The 16,813-nt window shown below is 46.0% G+C and overlaps 1 protein-coding gene across 1 annotated transcript in view; it reads left to right on the top strand.

The window, feature by feature from the left end:
* LOC135533257 (pituitary adenylate cyclase-activating polypeptide type I receptor-like) overlaps nt 1–16,808 on the top strand; it is a gene marked incomplete at its 3' end in the record, with an annotated part of 68,577 nt that extends 51,769 nt beyond the window's left edge. The window contains exons 9-11 of the mRNA XM_064960661.1: nt 4,747–4,807; nt 5,799–5,868; nt 16,782–16,808. Of these exons, the coding sequence (XP_064816733.1) occupies nt 4,747–4,807; nt 5,799–5,868; nt 16,782–16,808 (158 nt within the window). The remainder of the gene's footprint in view (nt 1–4,746; nt 4,808–5,798; nt 5,869–16,781) is intronic.
* Between the last annotated feature and the right edge of the window lie 5 nt (nt 16,809–16,813).

Genomic DNA, 16,813 nt, shown 5'->3' with positions numbered 1-16,813 from the left:
GTTGGGCCTAGAATCGAAAAGGTTGCTGGTTTGAATTCCAGACCCGACTGTTTGATCAATCTGTCGATGTGCTCTTGAGCAAGGCACTTAACACTAATTGCTCATGTAAGTCGCTCTCGATAACAGCGTCTGCTAAATTACTCAAATGTCATATTTACAATGTCACGGCCCAAATGAAATGTTATTTTTCACATACACATGGTTAGCAGATGTTAATGTAGTGTAGCGAAATGCTTGTGCTTCTAGTTACGACAATGCAGTAATAACCAACAAGTAATCTAACCTAACAATTCCACAACTACCTTATACACACAAGTATAAAGGGATGAAGAATATGTACATAAAGATATATGAATGAGTGATGGTACAGAACGGCATAGGCAAGATGCAGTAGATGGTATAGAGTACAGTATATACATATGAGATGAGTAATGTAGGGTATGTAAACATTATGTAAAGTGGCATTGTTTAAAGTGGCTGTACATTTTTCCATTATTGAAGTGGCTGGAGTTGAGTCAGTATGTTGGCAGCAGCCTCTCAATGTTAGTGGTTGCTGTTTAACAGTCTGATGGCCTTGAGATAGAAACTGTTTTTCAGTTGCTCGGTCCCTGCTTTGATGCACCTGTACTGACCTCGCCTTCTGGATGGTAGCGGGGTGAACAGGCAGTGGCTCGGATGGTTGTTGTCCTTGATGATCTTTTTGGCCTTCCTGTGACATCGGGTGGTGTAGGTGTCCTGGAGGGCAGGTAGTTTGCCCGGTAATGCGTTGTGCAGACCTCACTACCCTCTGGAGAGCCTTACGGTTGAGGGCGGAGCAGTTGCCATACCAGGCGGTGATACAGCCCAACAGGATGCTCTCGATTGTGCATCTGTAGAAGTTTGTGAGTGCTTTTGGTGACAAGCCGAATTTCTTCAGCCTCCTGAGGTTGAAGAGGCGCTGCTGCACCTTCTTCACGATGCTGTCTGTGTGAGTGGAACAATTCAGTTTGTCTGTGATGTGTACGCAGAGGAACTTAAAACTTACTACCCTCTCCACTACTGTCCCATCGATGTGGATAGGGGGGTGCTCCCTCTGCTGTTTCCTGAAGTGCACAATCATCTCCTTTGTTTTGTTGACGTTGAGTGTGAGGTTATTTTCCCGACACCACACTCCAAGGGCCCTCACCCTCGGAGTGTGGTATCTGCTGGTTGAGCCCAATGTCACGGCCCTTATTACATTTACATTACATTTAAGTCATTTAGCAGACGCTCTTATCCAGAGCGACTTACAAATTGGTGAATTCACCTTCTGACATCCAGTGGAACAGCCACTTTACAATAGTGCATCTAAATCATTAAGGGGGGGTGAGAAGGATTACTTATCCTATCCTAGGTATTCCTTGAAGAGGTGGGGTTTCAGGTGTCTCCGGAAGGTGGTGATTGACTCCGCTGTCCTGGCGTCGTGAGGGAGTTTGTTCCACCATTGGGGGGCCAGAGCAGCGAACAGTTTTGACTGGGCTGAGCGGGAACTGTACTTCCTCAATGGTAGGGAGGCGAGCAGGCCAGAGGTGGATGAACGCAGTGCCCTTGCTTGGGTGTAGGGCCTGATCAGAGCCTGGAGGTACTGCGGTGCCGTTCCCCTCACAGCTCCGTAGGCAAGCACCATGGTCTTGTAGCGGATGCGAGCTTCAACTGGAAGCCAGTGGAGAGAGCGGAGGAGCGGGGTGACGTGAGAGAACTTGGGAAGGTTGAACACCAGACGGGCTGCGGCGTTCTGGATGAGTTGTAGGGGTTTAATGGCACAGGCAGGGAGCCCAGCCAACAGCGAGTTGCAGTAATCCAGACGGGAGATGACAAGTGCCTGGATTAGGACCTGCGCCGCTTCCTGTGTGAGGCAGGGTCGTACTCTGCGGATGTTGTAGAGCATGAACCTACAGGAACGGGCCACCGCCATGATGTTGGTTGAGAACGACAGGGTGTTGTCCAGGATCACGCCAAGGTTCTTAGCGCTCTGGGAGGAGGACACAATGGAGTTGTCAACCGTGATTGGGAGATCATGGAACGGGCAGTCCTTCCCCGGGAGTAAGAGCAGCTCCGTCTTGCCGAGGTTCAGCTTGAGGTGGTGATCCGTCATCCACACTGATATGTCTGCCAGACATGCAGAGATGCGATTCGCTACCTGGTCGTCAGAAGGGGGAAAGGAGAAGATTAATTGTGTGTCGTCTGCATAGCAATGATAGGAGAGACCATGTGAGGTTATGACAGAGCCAAATGACTTGGTGTATAGCGAGAATAGGAGAGGGCCTAGAACAGAGCCCTGGGGGACACCAGTGGTGAGAGCGCGTGGCGAGGAGACAGATTCTCGCCACGCCACCTGGTAGGAGCGACCTGTCAGGTAGGACGCAATCCAAGCGTGGCCGCGCCGGAGATGCCCAACTCGGAGAGGGTGGAGAGGAGGATCTGATGGTTCACAGTATCGAAGGCAGCCGATAGGTCTAGAAGGATGAGAGCAGAGAAGAGAGAGTTAGCTTTAGCAGTGCGGAGCGCCTCCGTGATACAGAGAAGAGCAGTCTCAGTTGAATGACTAGTCTTGAAACCTGACTGATTTGGATCAAGAAGGTCATTCTGAGAGAGATAGCGGGAGAGCTGGCCAAGGACGGCACGTTCAAGAGTTTTGGAGAGAAAAGAAAGAAGGGATACTGGTCTGTAGTTGTTGACATCGGAGGGATCGAGTGTAGGTTTTTTCAGAAGGGGTGCAACTCTCGCTCTCTTGAAGACGGAAGGGACGTAGCCAGCGGTCAGGGATGAGTTGATGAGGGAGGTGAGGTAAGGGAGAAGGTCTCCGGAAATGGTCTGGAGAAGAGAGAGGAGGGGATAGGGTCAAGCGGGCAGGTTGTTGGGCGGCCGGCCGTCACAAGAAGCGAGATTTCATCTGGAGAGAGAGGGGAGAAAGAGGTCAGAGCACAGGGTAGGGCAGTGTGAGCAGAACCAGCGGTGTCGTTTGACTTAGCAAACGAGGATCGGATGTCGTCGACCTTCTTTTCAAAATGGTTGACGAAGTCATCTGCAGAGAGGGAGGAGGGGGGAGGGGGAGGAGGATTCAGGAGGGAGGAGAAGGTGGCAAAGAGCTTCCTAGGGTTAGAGGCAGATGCTTGGAATTTAGAGTGGTAGAAAGTGGCTTTAGCAGCAGAGACAGAGGAGGAAAATGTAGAGAGGAGGGAGTGAAAGGATGCCAGGTCCGCAGGGAGGCGAGTTTTCCTCCATTTCCGCTCGGCTGCCCGGAGCTCTGTTCTGTGAGCTCGCAATGAGTCATCGAGCCACGGAGCGGGAGGGAGGACCGAGCCGGCCTGGAGGATAGGGGACATAGAGAGTCAAAGGATGCAGAAAGGGAAGAGAGGAGGGTTGAGGAGGCAGAATCAGGAGATAGGTTGGAGAAGGTATGAGCAGAGGGAAGAGATGATAGGATGGAAGAGGAGAGAGTAGCGGGGGAGAGAGAGCGAAGGTTGGGACGGCGCGATACCATCCGAGTAGGGGCAGTGTGGGAAGTGTTGGATGAGAGCGAGAGGGAAAAGGATACAAGGTAGTGGTCGGAGACTTGGAGGGAGTTGCAATGAGGTTAGTGGAAGAACAGCATCTAGTAAAGATGAGGTCGAGCGTATTGCCTGCCTTGTGAGTAGGGGGGAAGGTGAGAGGGTGAGGTCAAAAGAGGAGAGGAGTGGAAAGAAGGAGGCAGAGAGGAATGAGTCAAAGGTAGACGTGGGGAGGTTAAAGTCGCCCAGGACTGTGAGAGGTGAGCCGTCCTCAGGAAAGGAGCTTATCAAGGCATCAAGCTCATTGATGAACTCTCCGAGGGAACCTGGAGGGCGATAAATGATAAGGATGTTAAGCTTGAAAGGGCTGGTAACTGTGACAGCATGGAATTCAAAGGAGGCGATAGACAGATGGGTAAGGGGAGAGAGAGAGAATGACCACTTGGGAGAGATGAGGATCCCGGTGCCACCACCCCGCTGACCAGAAGCTCTCGGGGTGTGCGAGAACACGTGGGCGGACGAAGAGAGAGCAGTCGGAGTAGCAGTGTTATCTGTGGTGATCCATGTTTCCGTCAGTGCCAAGAAGTCGAGGGACTGGAGGGAGGCATAGGCTGAGATGAACTCTGCCTTGTTGGCCGCAGATCGGCAGTTCCAGAGGCTACCGGAGACCTGGAACTCCACGTGGGTCGTGCGCGCTGGGACCACCAGATTAGGGTGGCCGCGGCCACGCGGTGTAGAGTGTTTGTATGGTCTGTGCAGAGAGGAGAGAACAGGGATAGATAGACACATAGTTGACAGGCTACAGAGGAGGCTACGCTAATGCAAAGGAGATTGGAATGACAAGTGGACTACACGTCTCGAATGTTCAGAAAGTTAAGCTTTTTGGGTTGAGCCCAATGTCACGGCCCTTATCTGCTGGTTGAGCCCAATGTCACAGCTCTTATCTGCTGGTTGAACGCTTTGCTCTTCTAAGTCTTATCAATGTGTTCAGGTTTCAGGTCAGATTCCTCATCTGTTCTCTCTGTCTTCAGGTTTCAGATCAGATTCCTCATCTGTTCTCTCTGTCTTCAGGTTTCAGATCAGATTCCTCATCTGTTCTCTCTGTCTTCAGGTTTCAGATCAGATTCCTCATCTGTTCTCTCTGTCTTCAGGTTTCAGATCAGATTCCTCATCTGTTCTCTCTGTCTTCAGGTTTCAGATCAGATTCCTCATCTGTTCTCTCTGTCTGTGTGTTTAGGTACTCCCACCATTTGTGTAACTGTCTGGGCTGCTCTGAGGCTTCACTTTGATGACACAAGGTACATCCAAACCAGGGTTAGATCTTTACATGACTCATGTAAAGATGTTTACAACAGACCTAGGAACTGCACATTCACTGTCTGTTTATACCTCAATAACAAACTTGTGAACTTTTGAATAAAGAAAGTCTGCACATGACATATGCTGCTACCAAGCTTTTTAATGTACTTCCTTTAGCCTGTACCAGGTGAAGGTTTTTAATGTACTTCCTTTAGTCTGTACCAGGTGAAGGTTTTTAATGTACTTCCTGTAACCTGTACCAGGTGAAGGTTTTTAATGTACTTCCTTTAGTCTGTACCAGGTGAAGGTTTTTAATGTACTTCCTGTAACCTGTACCAGGTGAAGGTTTTTTAATGTACTTCCTTTAGCCTGTACCAGGTGAAGGTTTTTAATGTACTTCCTTTAGCCTGTACCAGGTGAAGGTTTTTAATGTACTTCCTTTAGCCTGTACCAGGTGAAGGTTTTTAATGTACTTCCTTTAGCCTGTACCAGGTATTTTAATGTACTTCCTTTAGCCTGTACCAGGTGAAGGTTTTTAATGTACTTCCTTTAGCCTGTACCAGGTATTTTAATGTACTTCCTTTAGTCTGTACCAGGTATTTTAATGTACTTCCTTTAGTCTGTACCAGGTATTTTAATGTACTTCCTTTAGCCTGTACCAGGTGAAGGTATTTTAATGTACTTCCTTTAGTCTGTACCAGGTATTTTAATGTAAATCCTTTAGCCTGTACCAGGTGAAGGCTGTATCAAACCACAGCCTAATATATTTATTTATTATCGCTGATGTGATGTCATCGTTTAGAATCTTATAATATGTATAATAATATATGTGTCCCAAACGGAGCCCTATTCCCTATATAGAGCCCTATTCCCTATATAGTGCCCTATCCCCTATGGGCCCTGGTCATACGCACTATAAAGGGCATAGGTTGCCTTTTGGGACAATTTCACTCTCACCCCCTGCTGTGTCTCTTGTCCTGTACCCTGTAGTTGCTGGGATACCAACAACACCACTGCCCTCTGGTGGGTGATCAAGGGACCTACGGTCGTCTCCATCATGGTGGGTGGAACAGGCTTTATCACGGCTGACTCAAATGGAACCCTATTCCCTAGATCAGTGGTTCTCAAACTGTGGGTCAAAGGGGGGGAACGCTGAGTTTAAGGAACTCAGTCAGGCTTTCAACTTCCTCTTGAAAGTAGTAATAGTAGAATGCACAAGGTTTAGTTCTTCCTCTTAGACCTTAGAGAGCTATTATATAACGGTGGTAGACCTGATAACCAATGACGATGAGAGCCTGAGCTATTATATAACGGTGGTAGACCTGATAACCAATGACGATGAGAGCCTGAGCTATTATATAAAGGTGGTAGACCTGATCAACGATGAGAGCCTGAGCTATTATATAAAGGTGGTAGACCTGATCAACGATGAGAGCCTGAGCTATTATATAAAGGTGGTAGACCTGATCAACGATGAGAGCCTGAGCTATTATATAAAGGTGGTAGACCTGATCAACGATGAGAGCCTGAGCTATTATATAACGGTGGTAGACCTGATAACCAATGACGATGAGAGCCTGAGCTATTATATAAAGGTGGTAGACCTGATAACCAACGACGATGAGAGCCTGAGCTATTATATAAAGGTGGTAGACCAGATAACCAATGACGATGAGAGCCTGAGCTATTATATAAAGGTGGTAGACCAGATAACCAATGACGATGAGAGCCTGAGCTATTAAATAACGGTGGTAGACCTGATAACCAATGACGATGAGAGCCTGAGCTATTATATAACGGTGGTAGACCTGATAACCAATGACGATGAGAGCCTGAGCTATTATATAAAGGTGGTAGACCTGATCAACGATGAGAGCCTGAGCTATTATATAAAGGTGGTAGACCTGATCAACGATGAGAGCCTGAGCTATTATATAACGGTGGTAGACCTGATAACCAACAACGATGAGAGCCTGAGCTATTATATAAAGGTGGTAGACCTGATCAACGATGACGATGAGAGCCTGAGCTATTATATAAAGGTGGTAGACCTGATAACCAACAACGATGAGAGCCTGAGCTATTATATAAAGGTGGTAGACCTGATCAACGATGAGACAGCCTATAGGGAGGAGGTCAGATACCTGGCAGTGTTGTGCCAGGACAACAACATCTCCCTCAATGTGAGCAAGACAAAGGAGCTGATTGTGGACTACAGGAAACAGAGGGCCGAGCACACCCCCAACCACATTGACGAGGCTGTGGTGGATCGGATCAAGAGATTCAAGTTCTTCGTGGCTCCCGAGGGGCTAAAAATGGTCAAAGACTCCAGCCACCCCTGTCATAGACTGTTCTCTCTGCTACCGACGGCAGGCGGTACCGATGTTCCAAGTCTGGAACCACGGGCCCCAAACAGCTTCTACTCCCAACCCTTTAAGTCTGCTAAATAGTTAACCAAGAGCTACCCGGCCTATCTGCGTTGACCCTTTTTGCACTAACTATTTTGATTCATTAAATTAAATCACATTTTATTGGTATACAACAGGTATTCGGCACTAAAGCAAAGTAATATTTTTTTTTAAAGTAACACAAAATAACAATAACGAGGCTATAAACAGGGGGTACCGGTACAGAGTCAATGTGCAGGTTAGTCGAGGTAATTTGTACTTGTAGGTATGGGTAAAGTGACTATGCATATGTAATAAGCAGCGAGTAGCAGCAGTGTAAAAACAAATGGAGGAGGGTGGGGGTTGTCAATGTAAATAATCCAGGTGGCTAATTGATTAATTGTTCAGCAGTCTTATGGCTTATGGGTTAGAAGGTGTTAAGGAGCCTTTTGGTCCTAGACTTGGTGCTCTGGTAAGGCTTGCCGTGCAGTAGCAGAGAGAACAGTCTGTGACACCACCTAGTATATTGGTCCTGGATGGCAGGAAGCTTGGCCCCAGTGTTGTACTGGTTCATATGCACTTCCCTCTGTAGCGCCTTATGGTCAGATGCTGAGCAGTTGCCATACCAGGCGGTGATGCAAGCGGTTAGGATGCTCTCGATGGTGCAGCTGTAGAACTTTTTGAGGATCTCATGCCAATCTCCTGAGGGGGAAAAGGTTTTGTCGTGCCCTCTTCACGTCTGTCTTGGTGTGTTTGGACCATGTTAGTTTGTTGGTGATGTGGACACCAAGGAACTTGAATCTCTCGACCTGCTGCACTGCAGCCCCGTTGTTGTTAATGGGGGCCTGTTCGGCCCACCTTTTCCTGTAGTCCACAATCAGCTCCTTTGTCTTGATCACATTGAGGGAGAGGTTGTTGTCCTGGCACCACACTGCCAGATCTCTGACCTGGTCCCTAAGGGCTGTCTCATCGTTGTCAGATATCAGACCAATTGGAGGCCACGGAAGGAGAGTTGTATGGCATTGAAGCTTGTCTGGAGGTTTGTTTTGTCGTCATCAAACTTAATGATGATATTAGAGTCGTGTTTGGCACAGTGTGTGCAAATGTAGGATATTAGGGAGGTAAGGCAATAAATAGGCCATAGAGGTGAAAATAATTACAATTTAGCATTAATACTGAAGTGATAGATGTGAAGATGACGATGTGCACATAAAGATACTGGGGTGCAAAAGAGCAAGAGGGTAAGTAATAATATGGGATGAGGTAGTTGGGTGGGCTATTTACAGATTGGCTGTGTACAGCTTTAGAGATTTTTACAATTTGTTCCAGTCATTGGCAGCAGAGAACTGGAAGGAAATGCCAAAGGAAGTGTTGGCTTTGGGGATGACCAGTGAAATATACCTGCTGGAGCGTGTGCTATGGGTGGGTGTTGCTATGGTCACCTGTGAGCTGAGATAAGGTGGGGCTTTACCTAGCAAGGACTTATAGATCACCTGGTGCCAGTGGGTTTGGCGACAAGTATGAAGTGAGGGCCAATCAACGAGAGCGTACAGGTCACAGTGGTGGGTAGTATATGGGGCTTTGGTGATGAAACAGATGGCACTGTGATAGACTGCATCCAGTTTGCTGAGTAGAGTGTTGGAGGCTATTTTATAGATGACATCACCGAAGTCGAAGATCAGTAGGATGGTCAGTTTTACGAGGGTATGTTTGGCAGCATGAGTGAAGGAGGCTTTGTTGTGAAATAGGAAGCCGATTCTAGATTTAATTTTTGACTGGAGATGCTTAATGTGAGTCTGGAAGGAGAGTTTACAGTCTAACCAGACACCTAGGTATTTGTAGTTGTCCACATATTCTAGGTCAGAACCGTTCAGAGTAGTGATGCTTGTCTGGAGGGTGCGGGCAGCGATCGGTTGAACAGCATGCGTTTAGTTTTACTAGCGTTTAGGACCAATTGGAGGCCACGGAAGGAGAGTTGTATGGCATTGAAGCTTGTCTGGAGGTTTGTTAACACAGTGTCCAAAGAAGAACCAGATGTATACAGAATGGTGTCGTCTGCGTAGAGGTGGATCAGAGAATCACCAGCAGCAAGAGTGACATCATTGATATATACAGAGAAAAGAGTCGGCCCTACAATTGAACCCTGTGGCACCCCCACAGAGACTGGACAACAGGAACCTCCGATTTGACACACTGAGCTCTATCTGAGAAGTAGATAGTGAACCAGGCGAGACAGTCATTTGAGAAACCAAGGCTGTTGAGTCTGCCGATAAGAATGCGGTGATTGACAGAGTCGAAAGCCTTGGCCAGGTCGATGAAGATGGCTGCACAGTACACAGTCTTTTATCAATGGTGGTTATAATATTGTTTAGGACCTTGAGCATGGCTGAGGTGAACCCATGACCAGCTCGGAAACCATATTACATAGTGGAGAAGGTACGGTGGGATTCAAAATGGTCGGTGATCTGTTTATTAACTTGGCTTTCGAAGATTTTAGAGTGGCAGGACAGGATTGATATAGGTCTATAACAGTTTGGGTCAAGAGTGTCTCCCCTTTGAAGAGGGGGATGACCGCGGCAGCTTTCCAATCTTTGGGGATGAAAGAGAGGTTGAATAAGCTAGTAATAGGGGTTGCAACCATTTATGCGGATAATTTTAGGAAGAGAGGGTTCTGATTGTCTAGCCCAGCTGATTTGTAGGGATCCATATTTTGCAGCTCTTTCAGAACATCGGGTGAAGGAGAAGGGGGGCAAGTTGCTGCAGGGGTGTTGAGATGTTGGCCGGGGTAGGGGTAGCCAGGTGGAAAGCATGGCCAGCGGTGGAAGAATTGCTTATTGAAATGATCGATTATCGTAGATTTAACGGTGGTGACAGTGTTTCCTATCCTCAGTGCAATGGGCAGCTGGGAGGAGGTGCTCTTATTCTCCTTGGACTTTACAGTGTCCCAAAACGTTTTGGAAGTAGTGCTACAGGAAGCAAATTTCTGTTTGAAAAAGCTAGCCTTAGCTTTCCTAACTGACTGAGTGTTTTAGTTCCTGACTTCCCTGAAAAGCTGCATATCGCGGGGCTATTCAATGCTAGTGCAGAACGCCACAGGATGTGTTTTGTGCTGTTCAAGGACAGTCAAGTCTGGAGTGAACCAAGGGCTATATCTGTTCCTGGTTCTACATTTTTTGAAAGGGGCATGCTTATTTAAGATGGTGAGGAAAGCACTTTTAAAGAGCAACCAGGCATCCTCTACTGACGGGATGAGGTCAATATCATTCCAGGATACCCCGGCCAGGTCGATTAGAAAGGCCTGCTCGCAGAAGTGTTTTAGGGAGCGTTTGACAGTGATGAGGTGTGGTCGTTTGACCGCGGACCCATTACGCACACAGGCAATGAGGCTGAGATCCTGGTTGAAGACAGCGGAGGTGTATTTTTGGAGGGCAAGTTGGTCAGGATACTATCTATGAGGGTGCCCATGTTTACGAATTTAGGGTTGTACCTGGTGGTTTCCTTGACAATTTGTGTGAGATTGAGGGCATCTAGCTTAGATTGTAGGACTGCTGGGGTGTTAAGCATATCCCAATTTAGGTCACCTAACAGAATGAACTCTGAAGATAGATGGGGGCAATCAATTCACATATGGTGTCCAGGGCACAGCTGGGAGCTGAGGGGTCTATAACAGGCGGCAACAGTGAGAGACTCACATATGGTATATATTGTTCGGCTAGCCGGGAGATGGGCCTAGCTCGAGGCTAGTTCCAGGCTAACTGGTGCTTGCTTCGGGACAGAGACGTTAGCCAGGAGTAGCCACTCGGATAGCGAGCAGTATAAGGCAAACAAGAAAATGCAAAATCCAGAGGCGGTGCTCCTAGTGGCCGGGAACCTTAATGCAGGGAAACTTCAATTTGTTTTACCTAATTTCTGTGCAACCAGAGGAAAACAAATTGTAGACCACTTTTACTCACCCTCCATTTGGTAAATCTAGCGATTGTTCTATCTTCCTGATTTCTGCTTACAAGCGAAAACTAAAGCAGGAAGTACCAGTGACTCGCTGGATACTGAAGTGGTCAGATGACACAGATGCTAAGCTACAGGACTGTTTTGCAAACACAGACTGTAATATGTCCGGGATTCATCCCATGGCATCGAGGAGTATACCACCTCAGTATAGATCCAAACGGCTTAACAGCTTCTAGCCCCATAAGACTGCTGAACAGCTAATCAAATGGACTATTTACAATCGATTTACTCCTACCTACATGTACATATTACCTCAGTTACCTCGACTAATCTGTACCCTCGGTACCGGTACCCCCTGTATATAGCCTCCACATTGACTCTGTACCGGTACCCCCTGTATATAGTCTCCACATTGACTCTGTACTGGTACCCCCTGTATATAGTCTCCACATTGACTCTGTACCGGTACCCCCTGTATATAGCCTCCACATTGACACTGTACTGGTACCCCCTGTATATAGCCTCCACATTGACTCTGTACCAGTAGCCTCCCATTGACTCTGTACCTGTATAGTCTCCACATTGACTCTGTACCGGTACCCCCTGTATATAGCCTCCACATTGACTCTGTACTGGTATCCCCTGTATATAGCCTCCACATTGACTCTGTACTGGTAGCCTCCACCTCTGTATATAGCCTCCACATTGACTCTGTACCGGTACCCCCTTATATAGCCTCCACATTGACTCTGTACCGGTACCTCCTTTATATAGCCTCCACATTGACTCTGTACGGTACCCCCTGTATATACTGTACTGGTACCCCCTGTATATAGCCTCCACATTGACCCTGTATATAGCCTCCACATTGACTCTGTACCAGTACCCCTGTATATAGCCTCCACATTGACTCTGTACTGGTACCCCTGTATATAGTCTCCACATTGACTCTGTACCGGTACCCCCTGTATATAGCCTCCACATTGACTCTGTACTGGTACCCCCTGTATATAGCCTCCACATTGACTCTGTACCAGTAGTCTCCACATTGACCCTGTATATAGCCTCCACATTGACTCTGTACCTGGTACCCCCTGTATATAGTCTCCACATTGACTCTGTACCGGTACCCCCTGTATATAGTCTCCACATTGACTCTGTACTGGTATCCCCTGTATATAGCCTCCACATTGACTCTGTACCGGTACCCCCTTTATATAGCCTCCACATTGACTCTGTACCGGTACCCCCTGTATATAGCCTCCACATTGACTCTGTACCGGTACCCCCTGTATATAGCCTCCACATTGACTCTGTACCGGTACCTCCTTTATATAGCCTCCACATTGACTCTGTACCGGTACCCCCTGTATATAGCCTCCACATTGACTCTGTACTGGTACCCCCTGTATATAGCCTCCACATTGACTCTGTACCGGTACCCCCTTTATATAGCCTCCACATTGACTCTGTACCGGTACCCCCTGTATATAGCCTCCACATTGACTCTGTACCAGTACCCCTTGTATATAGCCTCCACATTGACTCTGTACCTGTACCCCCTGTATATAGTCTCCACATTGACTCTGTTCCGGTACCCTGTATATAGCCTCCACATTGACTCTGTACTGGTATCCCCTGTATATAGCCTCCACATTGACTCTGTACCGGTACCCTTTATATAGCCTCCACATTGACTCTGTACCGGTACCCCTGTATATAGCCTCCACATTGACTCTGTACTGGTACCCCTGTATATAGCCTCCACATTGACTCTGTACGGTACCCTTTATATAGCCTCCACATTGACTCTGTACCGGTACCCCCTGTATATAGCCTCCACATTGACTCTGTACCGGTACCCCCTGTATATAGCCTCCACATTGACTCTGTACCAGTACCCCCTGTATATAGCCTCCACATTGACTCTGTACCGGGTACCCCCTGTATATAGCCTCCACATTGACTCTGTACCGGTACCCCTGTATATAGCCTCCACATTGACTCTGTACCGGGTATCCCCTTTATATAGCCTCCACATTGACTCTGTACCGGTACCCCCTGTATATAGCCTCCACATTGACTCTGTACCGGTACCCCTGTATATAGCCTCCACATTGACTCTGTACCGGTACCCCCTGTATATAGCCTCCACATTGACTCTGTACCGGTAACCCCTGTATATAGCCTCCACATTGACTCCACATTGACTCTGTACCGGTACCCCTTTATATAGCCTCCACATTGACTCTGTACCGGTACCCCCTGTATATAGCCTCCACATTGACTCTGTACCGGTACCCCCTGTATATAGCCTCCACATTGACTCTGTACCGGTACACCCTGTATATAGCCTCCACATTGACTCTGTACCGGTATCCCCTGTATATTGCCTTGTTTTTGTTATTTTATTGTTGTTTTATTTTTTTAAACTTTATTTACTACATTTATTTAGTTTTTTGTAAAACTGCATTGTTGGTTAAGGGCATGTAAGTAAGCATTGCACGTTGAGGTCTACACTTGTTGTATTCGGCGCATGTGACAACATGATAACATTTGATTGGAAAAGTAGTGCACTATGTAGGGAGTAGGGTGCCATTTCTCAATAACTATAATATTACCATGTTGTGTTGCTGCCATGTTGTTGTCATTTTGTGTTGTTGTCATTTTGTGTTGCTGCCATGTTGTTGTGATGTTGTCATGTTGTGTTGCTGCCATGTTGTGGTGCTGCCATGTTGTTGTCATGTTGTGATGTTGTCATGTTGTGTTGCTGCCATGTTGTGGTGCTGCCATGTTGTTGTCATGTTGTGATGTTGTCATGTTGTGTTGCTGCCATGTTGTGCTGCTGCCATGTTGTTGTCATGTTGTGTTGTTGTCATGTTGTTGTTGTCATGTTGTGCTGCTGCCATGTTGTTGTCATGTTGTGATGTTGTCATGTTGTGTTGCTGCCATGATGTGTTGCTGCCATGTTGTTGTCATGTTGTGTTGTTGCCATGATGTGTTGCTGCCATGTTGTTGTCATGTTGTGATGTTGTCATGTTGTGTTGCTGCCATGATGTGTTGCTGCCATGTTGTTGTCATGTTGTGTTGTTGTCATGTTGTGTTGCTGCCATGTTGTTGTCATGTGTTGCTGCCATGCTGTGTTGTCATGTGTTGCTGCCATGCTGTGTTGTTATGTGTTGCTGCCATGCTATGTTGTCATGTATTGCTGCCATGCTGTGTTGTCATGTATTGCTGCCATGCTGTGTTGTCATGTATTGCTGCCATGCTATGTTGCTGTCTTACGTCTCTCTTTATGTAGTGTTGTGGTGTCTCTCTTTATGTAGTGTTGTCTTAGGTCTCTCTTTGTGTAGTGTTGTGTTGTCTTAGGTCTCTCTTTGTGTAGTGTTGTGTTGTCTTAGGTCTCTCTTTGTGTAGTGTTGTGTTGTCTTAGGTCTCTCTTTATGTAGTGTTGTCTTAGGTCTCTCTTTATGTAGTGTTGTGGTGTCTCTCTTTATGTAGTGTTGTGTGTTGGGTCTCTTTATGTAGTGTTGTGTTGTCTTAGGTCTCTCTTTATGTAGTGTTGTGTTGTCTTAGGTCTCTCTTTATATAGTGTTGTGGTGTCTCTTTATGTAGTGTTGTGTTGTCTTAGTCTCTCTTTTATGTAGTGTTGTGTTGTCTTAGGTCTCTCTTTATGTAGTGTTGTGTTGTCTTAGGTCTCTCTTTATATAGTGTTGTGGTGTCTCTCTTTATGTAGTGTTGTCTTAGGTCTCTCTTTATGTAGTGTTGTGTTGTCTTAGGTCTCTCTTTATATAGTGTTGTGGTGTCTCTCTTTATGTAGTGTTGTGTTGTCTTAGGTCTCTATGTAGTGTTGTGTTGTCTTAGGTCTCTCTTTATGTAGTGTTGTGTTGTCTTAGGTCTCTCATTATGTAGTGTTGTGTTGTCTTACGTCTCTCTTTATATAGTGTTGTGGTGTCTCTCTTTATGTAGTGTTGTCTTAGGTCTCTCTTTGTGTAGTGTTGTGTTGTCTTAGGTCTCTCTTTGTGTAGTGTTGTGTTGTCTCAGGTCTCTCTTTATGTAGTGTTGTGGTGTCTCTCTTTATGTAGTGTTGTGGTGTCTCTCTTTATGTAGTGTTGTGGTGTCTCTATTTATGTAGTGTTGTGGTGTCTCTCTTTATGTAGTGTTGTGGTGTCTCTCTTTATGTAGTGTTGTGGTGTCTCTCTTTATGTAGTGTTGTGGTGTCTCTCTTTATGTAGTGTTGTCTTAGGTCTCTCTTTATGTAGTGTTGTGTTGTCTTAGGTCTCTCTTTATATAGTGTTGTGGTGTCTCTCTTTATGTAGTGTTGTGTTGTCTTAGGTCTCTATGTAGTGTTGTGTTGTCTTAGGTCTCTCTTTATGTAGTGTTGTGTTGTCTTAGGTCTCTCATTATGTAGTGTTGTGTTGTCTTACGTCTCTCTTTATATAGTGTTGTGGTGTCTCTCTTTATGTAGTGTTGTCTTAGGTCTCTCTTTGTGTAGTGTTGTGTTGTCTTAGGTCTCTCTTTGTGTAGTGTTGTGTTGTCTCAGGTCTCTCTTTATGTAGTGTTGTGGTGTCTCTCTTTATGTAGTGTTGTGGTGTCTCTCTTTATGTAGTGTTGTGGTGTCTCTATTTATGTAGTGTTGTGGTGTCTCTCTTTATGTAGTGTTGTGGTGTCTCTCTTTATGTAGTGTTGTGGTGTCTCTTTATGTAGTGTTGTGTGTCTCTTTATGTAGTGTTGTCTTAGGTCTCTCTTTATGTAGTGTTGTGTTGTCTTAGGTCTCTCTTTATATAGTGTTGTGGTGTCTCTCTTTATGTAGTGTTGTGTTGTCTTAGGTCTCTATGTAGTGTTGTGTTGTCTTAGGTCTCTCTTTATGTAGTGTTGTGTTGTCTTAGGTCTCTCATTATGTAGTGTTGTGTTGTCTTACGTCTCTCTTTATATAGTGTTGTGGTGTCTCTCTTTATGTAGTGTTGTCTTAGGTCTCTCTTTGTGTAGTGTTGTGTTGTCTTAGGTCTCTCTTTGTGTAGTGTTGTGTTGTCTCAGGTCTCTCTTTATGTAGTGTTGTGTGTCTCAGGTCTCTCTTTATGTAGTGTTGTGGTGTCTCTCTTTATGTGTAGTGTTGTAGTGTCTCTCTTTATGTAGTGTTGTGGTGTCTCTCTTTATGTAGTGTTGTGGTGTCTCTCTTTATGTAGTGTTGTGGTGTCTCTCTTTATGTAGTGTTGTGGTGTCTCTCTTTATGTAGTGTTGTCTTAGGTCTCTCTTTATGTAGTGTTGTGTTGTCTCAGGTCTCTCTTTATGTAGTGTTGTGGTGTCTCTTGTCCTGATGTGTGTTTTGTCCTATATTTGTATTTTTAATCCCAGGCCCCGTCCCCACAGGAGGCCTTTTGCCTTTTGCCTTCTGGTAGGCCGTCATTGTAAATAAGAATTTGTTCTTAACTGACTTGCCTTGTTAAATAAAGGTAAAATAAAATTGAAAATCTATTATATTTCCTCCCCACATTAATACAACTTCGTCTGACCGGTGTTAGATCTACTGCATTTTTGTAGATTGAGTTTTGGTGTGTATTCTTGTGTTAAAACTTGAAAAGTAATGATGATAACAGTAATGTAATAACGATAATCATCCTTGCGATGTGCTTTCTAGATCAACTTTGTCCTGTTTGTTGGGATCATAGT

The sequence above is a fragment of the Oncorhynchus masou genome, unplaced genomic scaffold, assembly GCF_036934945.1.
Source record: "Oncorhynchus masou masou isolate Uvic2021 unplaced genomic scaffold, UVic_Omas_1.1 unplaced_scaffold_2295, whole genome shotgun sequence".
Taxonomy (NCBI): Eukaryota; Metazoa; Chordata; class Actinopteri; order Salmoniformes; family Salmonidae; genus Oncorhynchus; species Oncorhynchus masou.
This window is presented reverse-complemented; position numbering and strand designations above follow the sequence as displayed.